A 17,011-nucleotide genomic window follows, 5' to 3' on the forward strand; every position below is an offset into this window, starting at 1 on the left:
GAATTCCATGGACAGAGGAGCTTAGCAGGCTACAGTCCATGGGGTAGTAAAGAGTTGGACCCGACTAAGAGACTAACACACTGCTCCTTATGCATATATACTCCTGACTTCAGAACTAGAAGATTAATGTCTGGAGTCTCTAGTTGGGCCATGAGGTAAATGAGGAAGGTAAATGAGGAACTGAGATTAATCAACTGTGCTGCCCGAATGGACATACCGATCTTCTATCAGCCACTTTGCAAGTATTTATTGAACATCAGCTTCATGCCAGAGCCATGATCTGGGTCCAACTGCAGCAGACTTTTAGAGCCAAGCCATGCCTTTACAAGGTCCAGTTTGTGAGTGAGCAACCCAGCACAAATAATGATGGACAAAGAAAGCCTTAAAAGCAGTTCAGTAACAGAGTTGGGTTTCAGAAGAAAAGGCCTTTGGGTTTAATACTGAAGATCAAAATTAATTGTAAACTTAGGATCACTTGAAAAATATGGAAGTAATAAACCTATTTCTAATACAAGTAGCCTACATACATACTATAGATACACAGTATTCCACTCTCAGCTCTATCTGTTAAGTTGATAATGGCCTCACATCCAAGCCAGGAGCCAGCCAACAAGTCGTCTTTCTCTCTGAAAGAAGGAAAGCATTAGTACCTTTGGCTGCAAACAAGCAGGCTGTATTTCTGCTGAACCCAGGTAACGAAAGCTTTACATCAAATAAATGCCCATCAAGAAGTGCTAACTGCCTATGAACAACATCTGCAACATCTCAAGTTAAGCCCTGGGTTGCTGAAATAATTTTCTGGTTTTTAGCATGTGATTTGCTGTTTGATTTAAAAAGAAATTAGCTAGTTAAGCTAAGGGATAATTGACCAGAAGCTTTTACTCTATTTCTTATAAACACAAGCACACAAAAATATGTTTCTGTGCCAGAATGTGGGCAGAGAATATCAGATTGAAGTTTTACTGAGTAATTCTCAGCCCTGTAGGGGACCCATGAAGCCCAGACTAAGAGGTGTGCTGTAAGGATGTGCAAAGCTGGCTCGGCTCTGGACTCCTGCCAGGCTGAGTCACTGGCCCTGCTAGGAGCTTTCTCCCTCTACCTTAGCACTTCAACTCGGACACAGGAGGAGCCTATCTAATCCTCCTTTGCTTTCACGCAGACTTAATGATAACTGTGCTTTTCCACTTCTGGAAATGAAAGCCAAGGTAATAGAGATATATGATCTATGACCTGCTTACCAGATCATAGAACTTGCAGGTATCATAGTAGTACTGGTCTATCAGGGTCTCTTAGGGTTTTCTCCCTAAAGGTGGCACGGGTGAGGAGAGGAAGAAATCCTGATGGCACACACACTGCAGTGTGCTTGTGTGGAGGGTGTGGGAGATTTCCACTGCAATTCTTGTGTGGCCGAGCAAGCGCTCAGCCCCAACTTGCCTTGGGCTGAGGATGTGGAAGTTACCTATCTCATGAGTTGCTTCAGGAATGGAGATGCCTAGAAAATAGGCCTCTCTGCTGAAGCGAATGAACATGGCATTTTCCAACTTGTTGAAGCATTAATAAGACTCTTACAATATTAGGCAGCCACAGGCCCTCCAGAGGGAACAGTCTGCATTGTGGTCAACAGGAAGGGCCAGAAGGGTTCAGTGGTTTGGGGACCAGGCTGGGGAAGGGCTTCCCTATGAAAATCATAGGTTTGGCTCTAAGGGAGATACAAACCACACATCTGATTCCAACAATATGAAGCTAAGAACTAATTGTCGTTAATTCTCTCACCCATAGCTGGGGTTGGGCACCGAAATTTTTGAAAACGTTGCCTGTTTGATGTACGACACCCTGGATTGGAAAAGGCAGCACCAGCACTATTTGGAAAGCATGCGGCTTATTAACATCCCACAAGTGGTTAGTGAGAAGCCTATCTTTGAAGTGACGTTGATTCCTGAGGTAGGCACATGCGGGAGTGTCTTCAGGGGGCCGAATGATTCATTGAACAACTTAATTTTCACATTTATAAAACATACGAAGAAAAAAATCACAAATATTGGTAGCAAGGGGACTCTGCCTGCTGCTGTTTAATGGGTAAGGGTGGGATCAAGGACCCCAGGCACAGTATTAAAGGTATCCATATGGTGGGGACTTTATGAAGCTCCCCAACTACCTTCCACACACAGAGGGGATGATAGAACCTACTTTTCAGCCATGGTGCAATCAATAACATCTGGAACCAGGAGGGCTATTGATAACTTAATCACCATGTTTATGTGCATGCTAAGTTGCTTCAGTAGGGTCCGATTCTGAGACCCCATGGACTGTAGCCTGGGGTACAGTAGGCTCCTCTTCCCATGGGATTCTCCAGGCAAGAATATTGGAGTGGGTTGTCAGGCCCTCCTCCAGGAGATCTTCTCGATCCAGGAGTTGAACCCACATCTCTTATGTCTCCTGCCTTGGCAGGGAGATTCTTTACCACTAGCACCACCTGGGAAGCCCAACCATTGTTATTTAACAACTACTCTGTGCTGACACTGTACCAGGAGCTGGCAATACAATAACGAGCAAGATCCATCCCCTGTCCTCCTCAATGAGATTAAGCTTTAAAGGGAACAGCAGTCAAGTCAAAGGTGGTTTCAATTTAGCATGATGAGTGCTGGGAGGATAGTCAGCTGAGGTTGCAGGAGAAGCTATAAATATGGCACCTAACCTGCTCCTGAGCAGAGGAGGTTGGAGAGACGGGAATCAAGAAGGCCTTACCAGGCAGAGTAAGTGATGGGCTGAAGGCTAAGGATGAATTGCCTGGGTAAAGCCTGGTTGGGGAGAGGGACAGGGTGGTACTCTCAAGAAAGGGGCAAAGACGTTACAAAGACAAGGAGGTCAAAACAAAGAAGTATTATGGCCAGAACCACACCACAGGGTGGGGCAGTGCTTCCAGGACATACGTACAGAGTGGAGAACAGCAACAAAAGCTGGAAAGGTGGGAGCCAGGATGTTCTTGGGTGATGAGCTCCAAGAGTTTGGGTTTTATCCTGAAAGCAATGGGAACCATTCAAGGATTCTCAGAGGGAGAATGGCACGATTCTGAGTCACCCTAGGGAAGAAAATCTTCTTGACTCTTGGTGCCCCATCTTCCCCTCCCTTTCCTGGTAATTAATTCAGTTCAGTCGCTTAGTCATGTCTGACTCTCTGTGACCCCATGGACTGCAGCATGCCAGGCTTCCCTGTCCACCACCAACTCCCGGAGTTTACTCAAATTCACGTGCATTGAGTTGGTGATGCCATCCAACCATCTCATCCTCTGTCATCCGCTTCTCCTTCTGCTTTTGATCTTTCCCAGCATCAGGGTCTTTTCAAATGAGTCAGCTCTTCACATCATATGGCCGAAGTATTGGAGTTTCAGCTTCAACATCAGTCCTTCCAATGAATATTCAGGACTGATTTCCTTTAGGGTGGACTAGTTGGATCTCCTTGCAGTCCAAGGGACTCTCAAGAATCTTCTCCAACACCGCAGTTCAAAAGCATCAATTCTTCGGCACTCAGCTTTCTTTATTGTCCAACTCTCACATACATACATGACCACTGGAAAAACCGTAGCCTTGATTAGATGGACCTTTGTTGGCAAAGTAATGTCTCTGATTATTAATATACTGTCCAGGTTGGTCATAACTTTCCTTCCAAGGAGCAAGCATCTTTTAATTTCATGGCTGCAGTTACCATCTGCAGTGATTTTGGAGCCAAAAAAAATTGTCTGCTACTGTTTCCCCATCTTTTTGCCATGAGTGATGTGATCGGATGCCATGGTCTTAGTTTTCTGAATGTTGAGCTTGAAGCCTCTTTAATCAAGAAGCTCTTTAGTTCTTCACTTTCTGCCATGAGGGTGGTGTCATCTGCATATCTGAGGTTATTGATATTTCTCCCGGCAATCTTGATTCCAGCTTGTGCTTCATCCAGCCTAGGGTTTCTCATGATGTACTCTACATATAAGTTAAATAAGCAGGGTGACAATATACAGCCTTGATGTACTCCTTTTCCTATTTGGAACCAGTCTGTTGTTCCATGTCCAGTTCTAACTGTTGCTTCCTGACCTGCATACAGATTTCTCAGGAGGCAGGTCAGGTGATCTGGTATTCCCATCTCTTGAAGAATTTTCCACAGTTTATTGTGATCTACATGGTCAAAGGCTTTGGCATAGTCAACAAAGCAGAAATAGATGTTTTTCTGGAACTTTGTTGCTTTTCTGATGATCAAGCAGATGTCGGCAATTTGATCTCTGGCTCATCTGCCTTTTCTAAAACCAGCTTGGATATCTGGAATTTCATGGTTCATGTATTATTGAAACCTGGCTTGGAGAATTTTGAGCATTACTTTGCTAGCGTGTGAGATGAGTGCAATTGTGCAGTAGTTTGAGCATTCTTTGGCATTGCCTTTCTTTGGGATTGGAATGAAAACTGACCTTTTCAAGTCCTGTGGCTACTGCTGAATTTTCCAAATTTGCTGGCATATTGAGTGCAGCACTTTCACAGCATCATCTTTTAGGATTTGAAATAGCTCAACTGGAATTCCATTGCTTAGTGGGTTCTATTAGGAAAAAACTGAGAAATCTCCGTACCCATTAACTTCTTTCCTTCTGTGGACCAAATTTGCTTATTTGACACTCATATTAGCAAATGATTTTGTGGTGTGAACAGAATCATACAACCACAGAATCCCGTCGAAATCCCATCATACCAGCATTGGATGAAAGCATCTCTCAAATGGATGTTTCAATTGTTTCTTTTTAATTGTTGTTTTAGCCTCCACAACCTGTTGTTGCAATCCCTGGAAAGAAGAAAACACAACAGTATGAAGAGCCACAAATTCCAGCTCCTCCTCCACCAACACTGCTACCATCACCACCAGGCATGTATGGAACAGCTGGAGAATCAGTGTCAGGAGCTGGTGCTTTAGGGAATGATTGTCCTCCATGTTGCTTTCACATCTCTCTCCACCCCCAGCTCCTGCATTTATCAGGGCCTGATCAGAGTTTGAATCTGTGGATGGAAGAAATGGAGAGCACGTTTTAACTGAACAACAATATTTTGTATCCTTTACAGTGGCTTCCATCATCACAAATGAAGTAGACATGAGATACTACAACGATTTGCTGAATCCAATTCCAGAAGAACTGATTTCTGTGCCCTTGATACTGCATTGTATGCTGGAACAGGTGGGTGGATACATCCTGGAGCTTTCTTCCCAGGTGGGCGACCTGTAGTCAGGTACTTCATCTCCCTCTCTTTTTTAAAAAACTATTTTAAAAATAGGCTCATAATACCTGAATGCATTCTGCTTTACAAAGATTAGGACATTTTAGATAAAGCTAAAATTTTCTTATGAGCTTCAATCCTCTTTCTTTTGCTATGCTCTGGAACCATTTATATAACATACCCTGAAGTTTTGGTAGGCATATGGTTAAATACTACCAGGCATCATTTTAATGAAAGAGAAAGAGCTGGGCAGGTGGATGGGGTGGTTAATGGTCTTCAACTGCATTTTAAAGTTTCTTTTACTCTTGTAGATTTAATCAGATTTTTCTGTTTCTGAAGCCAATTTTAGTCATTCATCTTTTTAAATAAATATCCATTTTATTTGTGTTTTCAATATTCTAGAAGCTCCTTATTCACTAATATACATTTAAAAATTCTCTCTGTATTGGTTATGTTCCTTCCCTATGACCAATGTTTTTTATTAGTGCCCTCTTTTCTCGATCATGGATGTAAATGGTTTATTGATTATTGGTCTTTTCAAAGAATCAGCATTTTTTTCATTGATCCACTCCTTTTTACTTTACTAATTTCTTCATTTATCTTTATTATTTCCTTCTTCCTTCTTTCTTTGGTTTATTTAGCAATTCATTTTAATTGAAAGTTCACTTGGTTTACTTTCTATTTCACTTTACTTAAGCCTATGCATTTTGAGTATTTCTTGGACACATCATAATGCATTCAATGTAGTCAGTTCTAAGTCTTTTAATTTCCACTGTTTATTGTCCATTTCTAATTTTATTTCATTATGGTCAGTAAACATGATCTGAGTGTTAAAATGTTTTTTTTTAATTTCCCAGACTTCCTGTGTGACCTGGTACACATGGTCAATTCTTATGAGTGCTGTATATGCATTTGAGAAAAGTTTGTTATTAGCTCATTTAATTCTTGAAACAACCCTAGGGAGTAGGAACCATTTTTATTCCCATTTTGCAGATAAGGAAGCTGAGGCATAAAAAACGTTAAGTAACTTGTCTAAGTAGTAAGTGACAGAAACTGCTTTTGAATCTTATCAGTCTACTTGGAAAAGTATTTTGATAGCATCGCTCTGTTGTGGTCTTCCTTCCCATGTTGCTGATAAGAAGTCTGACATCAATCGGATACTTTTTCCTTTATTGTTGTTGTTGTTCAGTTGCTAAGTCATGTCTGACTCTTTGCAACCTCATGAACTGCACCATACCAGGCTTCTCTGTCCATCACTATCTTCCTGAGTTTGCTCAAACTCATGTCCATTGAGTCAGTGATGCCCTCCAACCATCTCATCCTCTGTTGTCCCCTTCTCCTCCTGCCTTCGATCTTTCCCAGCATCAGAGTCATTTCCAATCAGTCATTTCTTTGTATCAGGTGGCCAAAGTATTGGAGCTTCAGGTTCAGCATCAGTCCTTCCAATGAATATTTTCCTTTATAGGTAATCTATTTTTTCATTCTGGCAGCTATTAGAGTTTTCTTTTTATAATTGACAACACGAGGCTGTGTGTACCAAAGTGTTGCAAAGAGTTGGATGTGACTGAACACACACACACTTATTATTAGATGGATGTTGGAATTTCTGGTTTTTTCCTCCATGTATTTGAAATTTTCTTGCAACTTTACCCCTTTGAGAATTTCAGCTTAAGATTTCCAACTAATTCATTTTTCCATGGAGTCTGGTCTGTTACTGAAATTTTGTTTCAACAGTAACATTTTAAAATTATAAATTCTTTAATTTCCCTTATACCTGCCTATTGTTCTTACTTCATGTGCATAACACATTCCTTTATCTCACTGAATATTAAAATGTTTTTAGACTCTATCATCTCTGTTACCTCCATTATATATTTTGTTTGTTGACTGCTTTAGTTTTCTAACCAATTAGGTAAACACACTTATGTTTATTTGCCTTTAATTACCCTGTAATGCTTTGAGATCAGTAATTTTATTATATCAATACATTTGTAAAAGTTCAACAGCCCTAGAGAGCTTATAGTATCATTTTATTTATCTTAGTCTTCCTTATTTTTTCAACTTAGAGCAACAAGCACTTATTAACCATCTACTGTTTTCCAGGTACCAAAGGTGACAGACAGTTGATGAGCTCAGTGACTGACACATAGACTCCAATAAAAGATACATGTTGGCTAAACACATGCTTAATAATAAAGGGATGAAGAATTAAAATATAAGTGGAATTGGGTGGGATATTATAAGGGGGAATATTAGAATTTTTAACATTTCAGTGTTGGAACAGTTCTATATGGTCTTTTGTGATTGGAATGGATGGTAGGAAGAGAGGAAGTGGAGACAGGAGTGGCTCATTAAAAAGTAAGGTGTTGATAAACAATTAGAGTGTAAGACTGTTTTGCTATTGTTCTCAACAGGGGGAGTTACCTCAAAGGGGACATTTGGCAATGTCTAGAGATACTTATGGTTGCCACAGTTGAAGGTGTTCTACTGGCATCAAATGGCTTGAGGCCAGGGGTGCTGCTAAACATTCCATATGGTGCACAAGATAGCCCCCATGACAGAAAGCATCTAGTCCAAATGCCTTCAGTTTCAAGGTTGAGAACTCCTGCAGAGGGGTGTGAAATCAGAGGGTGATTTCAGTATTTAAGGTGAAGAGAACAATTATAAATTAGGTGCCTATCTTGATTACATTTCAACTTGTTTTTTTACCATGTAAAATTGAACAAGACAATATTTCTAGACCTCACTTTCCCCATAAAAAGGGGAATATTACCCTTAACTGATCTCACTGTCTATAACTTTTCTATCTTGGGGATTTAACCTGAACCCCCCAGTTCCAGCCACTAAGTAATTTTGGACTACTTTTTAATAGTCCAAATTAGTTTTTGAACTACTAATTAGGGCCAGGCACCTAATTTCACTCACCCTAGTTCCATTTATGTAAAATAGGAAATAATACCTACTTGGCAATATTGTTCTGAGGCTTAAATGAGGTAATGTATGTGAAAGTGCCCCACAGATGCTTGGCATGTGGTAGGTACTCAATAAATATTTATTGAATCCAAAGATATGAAATCAGGGTTTTGAGTGCTTTAAGAGAAAGAGAGAATCATTAAAAAATACATTAATATTGTTATTTTGATTTCTATTGTAAATTTTCTTTTTGAAGCATTTGCATTTTGTGTTGTCTATTCTAATGCATGCATTAAAATTATACTTCAGTGCATAGGTTATAAACTGCCGGAGTCCAGCTCCAGCTGGTCCAGGGTTCCCTCAGGAAGGATGGCGTCGGCAATGCGAATGAGAAGACACAGCGAGTCTCAGTGTTTTCCAAGTGTCTTCCGACTTTATTGTTTTTTAAGATAGCTTTTATATCTTTAGTTGTATTTTTTAAAGAATATAGGCACAGAGGATTATGACAAAGAAAGAATTCATTAACAGAAAGTTTTAAAGCAAAACCTGTTTTTCTAAGGGTTGATCAGCCAAAACACTTTTGTATCAGGCACAGCAGATTATGACAAAGAATGCATTCGTCAACAGAAAGTCTTAAAATAAAACCTGTTTTTCTATAATCTATCTTACGCCTTGAGCCCAACAAAAAGGAATGTGGTCCTATAAAGTCATAGTACAGCAAGCTGAAACAATATAGTACAAAGGTCAGTTCTTAGCAAAAATCACCAGCTAAATTAACAATCGTCTTATTATTTGTATTAAAGCTAAACTTTTATTTCTATAAGTTTTTAACTATTATACTTTCATTACGCATGCTAAATATGTTAAGAGCAAAAACATAGTGAGTAAATATAGACTAAGTAACAGTTTCATAAAGCAATATTTCTTATATTTCCTAACAAGCCTTTTTCCTACGAAGAGCTCTGTACCTATTGGGGCTTTTGTGTGTAAGGCTCTCAATGCTGTTTATTGTTAAAGGGCAGTCATGCACATTAGCTCCAAAGGCACAGGTACATTTATTAAATAAACCAATATGCCAGCAAGAAGAATTTAGATCAATATACTCCATATCCTAGACAATCCCATCAGGGTGCCACCGTTTTTTAGGGGCCTTGTCAGTTGAGGTTTTAGATTGATCTATATTGGAAGAGAATCAGGAAAAGGCCGTTTACCTAAGCCATAGAAAATAAGAAGAGGTCTATTGTGGCAAACATCAGAAAGACAGACGTCATCTTTAAGGTGAGCGCTGAAGCAGCCTTCCGAGAATCCCTGAGGCCTGAGAAGCCGTGCTCGATCAGTCCTGCCCCTCATGACACTGTCATGGGTGGGATCTCGTGGGCTGGCTCCCAGCAATAAACATTATCCCTTTTATTTTGGTAGTCACTGGTTAATTATACTGCCACTTTGTATAATCACTATACTTTTGGGTAGAAACTGCCTTCTTACTAAAAGCAGAAGAAATACATAAATATCAATAAAGAACTGACCAATTAAACTAATACCTCCCAACTCTTCCCTGATAGCTCACTTGGTAAAGAATCCACCTGCAATGCAGGAGACCCTGGTTGGATTCCTGGGTCAGGAAGATCTGCTGCAGAAGAGATAGGCTACTCACTCCAGTATTCTTGGGCTTCCCTTGTGGCTCAACTGGTAAAGAATCTGCTTGCAGTGTGGGAGACCTGGGTTCGATCCCTGGGTTAAGAAGATCCCCTGTAGAAGGGAAAGGCTACCCACTCCAGTATTCTGGCCTGGAGAATTCCATGGACTGTATAGTCCATGGGGTCGCAAAGAGTCAGACACGACTGAGTGACTCTCTCCTCCCAACTCTTTATATCAACAGGTTGTGGCAAGTGAAGAAGATCTTGTCCCACCAAGTCTGGTGGAGCTGCCTCCCAGGGCAGATGGGTTGGACTACAGAATAGCAGCTCACATCGTATCCATCCTGCCCTCTCTCTGTCTGACAGAGAGGGAGAAAAAGGTCAGATGGTATGAGAAATCCAAAAAGTATGCATGCTTTGAAAAGTATGAATTCTCTCTTAAAAGCAATATTGTTTTAATTTGAATAGAATCTCCGTGAAATATTCTTACCTGAAGAAGAAAATGAAAGCAAACCAGTGCCCACAGGCCCTCTCCTGCTTAACTATCACGACGCCCATGCCCACAAGAAGTACATGCTAAAGGTAATAATTGACCAAGTTACCCAGAGGATAACTGATGCAAGAAAACTCATTTGTAATTATTCAGTTGTAGAAATCTTAATTGGATAGCTTTACCAATGCTAATTAAAAGTAATCTACAAAGTAGATACCTGCAAAGTAAGATCTTGGAAAATGGACATGAATGAAGGAAAAAGTACACCAGCAAAGAAACTGGCCCACGTATAGAGGGCCAATGAACCATTAAATTCATTGCAACGACACCAAATATGTATTAAAACCTTATAGTTATGTGCTTTATATATCTGCTAATATGAAAGAAAAAAAAAACTAGTGGAGGCAAGAAAAGAATCTAAGAAGGGAGGCAGGAATATATTTGAGACTTTGGCAGTTTGTCACTATGAATAAGGAATCCATCATTTCTGTGCACCAAGAATCTCTGGCAAAGTGAGAAGTAGCTTTTTTGACCTTCAACAAAATACCAACAGTTTGTCTTCCCCAATTACCATTGATTTCCCCTGTTCCCAGATAATGAGAGCAAAGGTATCATGTTTTGCCTTCTCCATATGCATAAGGCAGTTGACAGCTTATTTTAACGTCTTCTGTCACATTGCTCTTTTTCATCAGGACCTAAAGAATTTTGATCCAGTTCAAATTGAACAGGAGATGCAATCCAAGTTGCCACTGTGGGAATTCCTTAAATTCCCTCTGCCCCCGCCATGGAATAGCACGAAACGTCTAGCTACAATTCATGAGCTCATGCACTTTTGTACAAGTGGTAAGTACATTGCTTCATTGTAGCTTAAATTCATTCATTTATGGTCATGTGTGCCTCTAATGATTATACCCCCATCTGCAAAATGATTTTGGTTATTGTCCTTTCAGAGGCTGGGGAGTATTTTGATTGACTACAGTTTCTTTTTATTTTGAATGATGTCATTAACAGCAGGATGATAACGATAACATTCTTCAGTTTGATGCCCTGGGTTTTCATTCCACTGTGTTTCTACAACAAGAATAATCCCCTTCTTTCTTCCTCCTTCCCGCCTCCCAACACCCCCTTGCCCCATTCACTCATTAACATGATTGGAGATGACATAGTCCCCATCCTAGTTAAGAGGAGAACTGAGAGCACCCCTTGTGGGTGTAGTGTGTATGCCTGGGTGTGGTGTATATGTGTGTGTGCTCAGTCGTGTCTGACTCTTTGTGACCCTTTGGACTGTAGCCTTCCAGACTCCTCTGTTTATGGGATTTCCCAGGCAAGAATACTGGAGTGGGTTGCCATTTCCTCCTCCAAGGGATCTTCCCGACCCAGGAATTGAACCCATGTCTCCTGTGTCTCCTGCATGGCAGGTGGATTCTTTACTCGCTGAGCCATATGCTAAGTGTTAATTCCAGTTCATCTCTCACAATAGGAAGGTGTGTTGTCTGTTCTTTAAGGACAGTAGAAAGAAAGGTCATTAAAAATATCTAAAATCAGCTTCTTATTGCAGAGCTCATGGGGATTTTAAGATAAAGACAATCATTTCCTGAAACACAAATCTTATTTCCAGCTGAGATAATAGGCAGATATATTGCTGCTTATAAGAAGAAATAGGAAATTACATAGTCATCTTGATTTGACCTAGATTAAAAAAAAATGTGCAGATTCTTCCTTCTCCTTTCATCTAACTCTAAGAAAATTATGAAATATTTGTACTTTGATTTGTTTTTTTCATTTTTAGTAGCCTTAGTAATAGCCAGATTTTTAAAAATTTTTAATTGAAGGCTAATTGCTTTACAATGATGTGTTGGTTTCTTCCATACAACAACATAAATCAGTCATAAGTATCGTATGTCCCCTTCTTCTTGATCCTCCCTCCCAACTCCCACCTCATCCCACCCCTCTAGGTTGTCACAGGGCCCTGGATTGAGCTTCCTGTGTTATATAGCAGCTTCCCACTAACTGTTTTAACACATGGTAATGTATGTGTTTCCATGATACTCTCTCAGTTGGTCCCACCCTCTCCTTCTCCTGTTGTGTCCACAAGTCTGTTCTCTGCATCTGCATCTCTATTCCTGCCCTGCAAATAGGTTCATCAGTACCATTTTTCTAAATTCCATATGTATGCATTAATATATGATATTTGGTCTTTTTCTGGCTTACTTCACTGTGTATAACAGGCTCTAGGTTCATCCACCTCACTACAAGTGATTCAAATTGCTTCCTTTTTATGGCTGAGTAATATTCTATTGTGTGTGTATGTGTATATATATATATATATATACCACCACTTCTTTATCCATTCATCTGTTGATAGACATCTAGGACATGTCCTAGCTATTGTAAATAGTGTTGCAATGAACATTGGGGTACATGTGTTTTTTTGAATTACGGTTTCTTCAGAATATATACCCAATAGTGAGATTGCTGGGTCATAATGGTAGTTTTATTCCTAGTTTAAGAAATCTCCATACTGTTCTCCATAGTGGCTTATCAATTTATATTCCCACAAACTCTGCAAGAGAAGTTCCCTTTTCTCCACATCCCCTCCAACATTTATTGTTTGTAGACTTTTTGAGGTTGGCCATTCTGACCAGTGTGAGGCGATGTCTCAGTGGTAAAGAACCTGCCTGCCAATGCAAGAGATGCGGGTTTGATCCCTGGGTCAGGAAGATCCCCTGGAGAAAGAAATGGCAACCCACTTTAGTATTCTTGCCTGGGAAATCCGATGGACAGAGGATCCTGGTGGGCTACAGTCCATGGAGTTGCAGAAAGAGTTGGACATGATTTAGCAACTAAACAGCAGCACATTCTGACCAGTGTGAGGTGATACCTCATCGTACTTTTGATTTGCATTTTGCTAATAATGAGTGCTGTTGAGCATGTTTTCATATATTTATGAATCTGTATGTCTTCTTTGGATAAATGTTTGCTTAAGCCTTCTGCTCAATTTTTTGATTGGGTTGTTTGCTTTTCTGATACTGAACTACATGAATTGCTTGTGTATTTTGGAGATTAATCCTTTGTCAGTTGCTTTGTTTGCAATTATTTTCTCCCATTCTGAGAGTTGTCATCTCATCTTGTTTATGGTTTCCTTTGCTGTGCAAAAGCTTTTAAGTTTAATTAGGTCCCATTTGTTTATTCTGTCTTTATTTCCATTACTCTAGGAGGTGTGTCATAGAGGATCTTGTGGCAGTTTATGTCAAAGAGTGTTCTGCCTATGTTTTCCTCTATGAGTTTTATAGTTTCTGGTCTATAACTTAGGTATTTAATCCATTTTGAGTTTATTTTTGTGTATAGTATTAGGAAGTGTTCTAATTTCATTCTTTTACATATTAGCTGTCCAGTTTTCCCAGTACCACTTATTGAAGAGACTGAAAAAAAAAGAAACAAAATTTTTAATACTGTCATGCTGTCACCTCATGGAAATGGGTGTAGCCTAGTGGGCCTGGGTGTGTCGTGTCTGTTATTTCCATAATCATCCTCTTCCTGGTGTCCTGAGGAGATCTGACCTTTACCTCTCTTCTGCCACACTCCTCTTCTCCTTCTGCCTTGTGATATGATCTCATTCTCTCTACCTTGGTTCTACACACAGCACAGGATTCTTTTTTTAATATGAAAAAGTACATTTATTGAATCATTTTTCACAGTAGCAAAATACTAGAAACAAACTATCCCATCAAAAGCTCTCATTAAAATATCAGACACCTGTGTGGTACAAGATCATGTATCTTAACGTGGAGGGATATCTCTATCGTGATATGGAACAGCCTCCTGGATAATGAAGTTTAAAAAGAAAAGGAAACCAAGGATAAGAAGAGGATGAATAGTATGCTAGCATTTGCTTTTGTCTTTTATGGGAAAAATGTGTAACACATATTCTTTTTTATACAATTTTTCAAAGGTCGCACTCCAGTTATATTTATTGTAAAATATTGGCTCTATTCCGCACATTGTAAAGTACACAAGATTCTTATTTTTGTTGCCATCACTGAAACTGCCCATACACATATCCTGCTCATATTTCTCGTCCTGAACCCTTGCTCCTCCACCTCTCCTTCCTCTTTTATTCTCCTTCATGTTTAAGTGAAAGTTGCTCAGTCATGTCCAACTCTTTGTGATGTACTATACAGTCCGTGGAATTCTCCAGGCCAGAATACTGGAGTGGGTAGCCTTTCCCTTCTCCAGGGGATCTTCCTGACCCACAAATCTAACTGGGGTCTCCTGCATTGCAGGCAGATTTCTTAATGCTTAATAGGTCCAAATTCTTGATTTCCTTGAAAGTTGTTCCTTCACAGTGCTCTTTATTTCAGTAAATAGCAACTCTTGTCTACCAAAACCTTGGAGTCATCCCTGGATCATTTTTTATGCCCTACAACCAATCCCACCACATCTCTCACTACCAGCCTGGCCCAATCTGGCACCACCTCTCACTTAAACTATTTCAGCAATTTTCCAGTTGGTCTCCAAGCTTTCCCCTTTTTACCTAGAGTATTTTCTTCACATAATAGCAGGAATGACCCTTCCAAAAGGTTAGTCAGATCCTGTTCCTTCTTGGTTCAAAACCCTCTCGTGATCACCCATTTCCCTCAAAGTAAAATCTGAACTTTTTGAGCTCATCCTCTGTCGAATTCTCGTTGTTTTACTCCACTCTATCTCATTGACCTCACTGTGCTTCCTTGGACAAGTCCATCACACCCCTGCCTCTACCTCTGCACTAGCTGTTTCCCTCCCCTGCCTCCATCACTCTACTCCCAGATAGTGGTATGACTCCCCCACTTCTTTCTTAATTTTGCTTTACTTGTTTACAGGACTCTGCTCTGATATTTGTTGTTGTTTAGTCACTAAGTTGTGTCCAACTCTTTTGCGACCCCACAGAATATAGCCCACCAGGCCCCTCTGTCCATGGGATTTCCCAGGCAAGAATACTGGAGTGGGTTGCTATTGCCTGCTCCAGGGCATTTTTCCCTACCTAGGGACCAGACCTGCGTCTCCGGCACTACAGGCAGATTCTTTACCATCTGAGCTACCTGGGTAGCCCTTGCTCTGACTACTTTATATAAAATAGAAGTCCCTCCCCAGTCATTATTACTGCTTATCCCCTCATCTGGCTTTACTCTTCTTGTTTTTGATAGAGTATACACTTATCTGTTTATTCTGTATTCCCAATTGCTAAAATAGATACTCTGTAAAGTTAGGAGTTCACTGATATGTTTGCTGCTGTAGTCCTTTTATTAAAGTCACTGACAACTAGTAGGTGCTCAAAAAATGTTTGTGAAATGAATGAATGAACAAACTTAATTTTGTTACCTTTGCCTTTTTCCTGTCTCTCTCCTGAATTTCCTTGTGTTTTTTCCAAAAGGAACCTTCCCGCTAGAAAGGTTGAATGGAGGTGACCTCCAGTTATTTGATCTGTCCCTATCATTTCACTTTCCCTCACTGAATTCCCTGATTGTTTGTTAATACCTACCTCCTACCTCTCTATCTTGAACTTTTGAAGTGCAGAGCCAAATCTTTTATTTCAATGTCAGGCAAAGAAAAATGCATAGAATATAAAGCCTAGAACATAGAAAACAAAAATGAGTGCATGAGTGAGTGAACACACAAATTCTATAAAATATTAAATACACAAATTAATATAGCCCCTTGAAGGCTGATAACCTTTGAAATAAAATTATGAAAAGTTCTGTACCAGTTTATTGGGTGGAAAGATGCCTTTTCTAAGTCTGAGTGAACAGAAAAGCCTACTAAACATAACAGCCTATATTAGACACAAGTGAGTAATTTCTGTGTTAAATTACAATAGCAGAAAAAGATGCTTTTGCTTAAAATGACATTTTCTTAATGTATTAATGTATACTTGATTTACAATGTTGTATCAATTTCTGCTGTACAGAAAAAGTGTCTCAGTTATATACACATATACGTTCTTTGTTACATTCTCTTCCATTCTGTTCCATTTCAGAGTATTGAATATAGTTTCTGTATTATGCAATATGACCTTGTTGTTTATCCATTCTATATGTAGTAGTTTACATCTACTAACCCCAAACTCCCAACCTATCTTTTCCTCACCTTTCTCCCCTTTGGCAACCACAAATCTATTCTCCATGAAAAAATGACAAGTTTTAAACATATTCAATCAATACTCGGGAAAGTCAATGTGAATCAATCTGGACACCTCATATCCATTCATCTGTGAAGCAGTTTGTGAGCATTATCTTGATATATCTTGATTGTATAACTTTCTTATTATTAGTTGCCTGTGTTATTTGTTGCAGAATTGTGGTGCCCATGTGTAAAGTCAGGTCAACACGCATTATGGCGTGACTCTTTTGTCTTTCTGAGGGACTGACCCCCCTGGTTGCCCCTGTACTGTATGGTAATAAAGAGCATTTCTAAAAGCACTGGTCTGCTTTCTTACAGACGTCTTGAGCTGGAATGAAGTAGAACGGGCCTTCAAAGTGTTTACTTTTGAGAGCCTGGAACTCTCTGAGGTTGATGAAGATGGGAAACTAAAGCATTCTAGGATGATGTATGGGACAGATTCTGAGATGTTCAACATACCATGGGACAACCCTGCCAGATTTGCTAAACAGATAAGGCAACAATACATCATGAAAATGAATACCCAAGAAGCCAAACAGCAAACAGGTACACTGCCTGGAGGGAACAAAAGGCATTCT

At 39.8% G+C, this 17,011-nt stretch overlaps 1 protein-coding gene across 16 annotated transcripts in view; it reads left to right on the forward strand.

The window, feature by feature from the left end:
- Positions 1-17,011, forward strand: part of SPAG17 (sperm associated antigen 17) — a 246,713-nt gene that overhangs the window by 81,574 nt on the left and 148,128 nt on the right. For all 16 annotated transcript variants that reach the window (XR_014054585.1, XR_014054589.1, XR_014054587.1 and 13 more), the window contains exons 8-14: positions 1,780-1,941; positions 4,782-4,887; positions 5,082-5,194; positions 10,027-10,164; positions 10,253-10,366; positions 10,970-11,120; positions 16,752-16,979. Coding sequence is in view for 8 of the 16 variants with exons in the window: in XM_081492940.1 (XP_081349066.1) it covers positions 1,780-1,941; positions 4,782-4,887; positions 5,082-5,194; positions 10,027-10,164; positions 10,253-10,366; positions 10,970-11,120; positions 16,752-16,979 (1,012 nt within the window). In the remaining 8 variants the exon portion in view is untranslated. The remainder of the gene's footprint in view (positions 1-1,779; positions 1,942-4,781; positions 4,888-5,081; positions 5,195-10,026; positions 10,165-10,252; positions 10,367-10,969; positions 11,121-16,751; positions 16,980-17,011) is intronic.

The sequence above is a fragment of the Giraffa tippelskirchi genome, chromosome 5, assembly GCF_054371585.1.
Source record: "Giraffa tippelskirchi isolate mGirTip1 chromosome 5, T2T-mGirTip1v1.2.pri, whole genome shotgun sequence".
Lineage (NCBI taxonomy): Eukaryota > Metazoa > Chordata > Mammalia > Artiodactyla > Giraffidae > Giraffa > Giraffa tippelskirchi.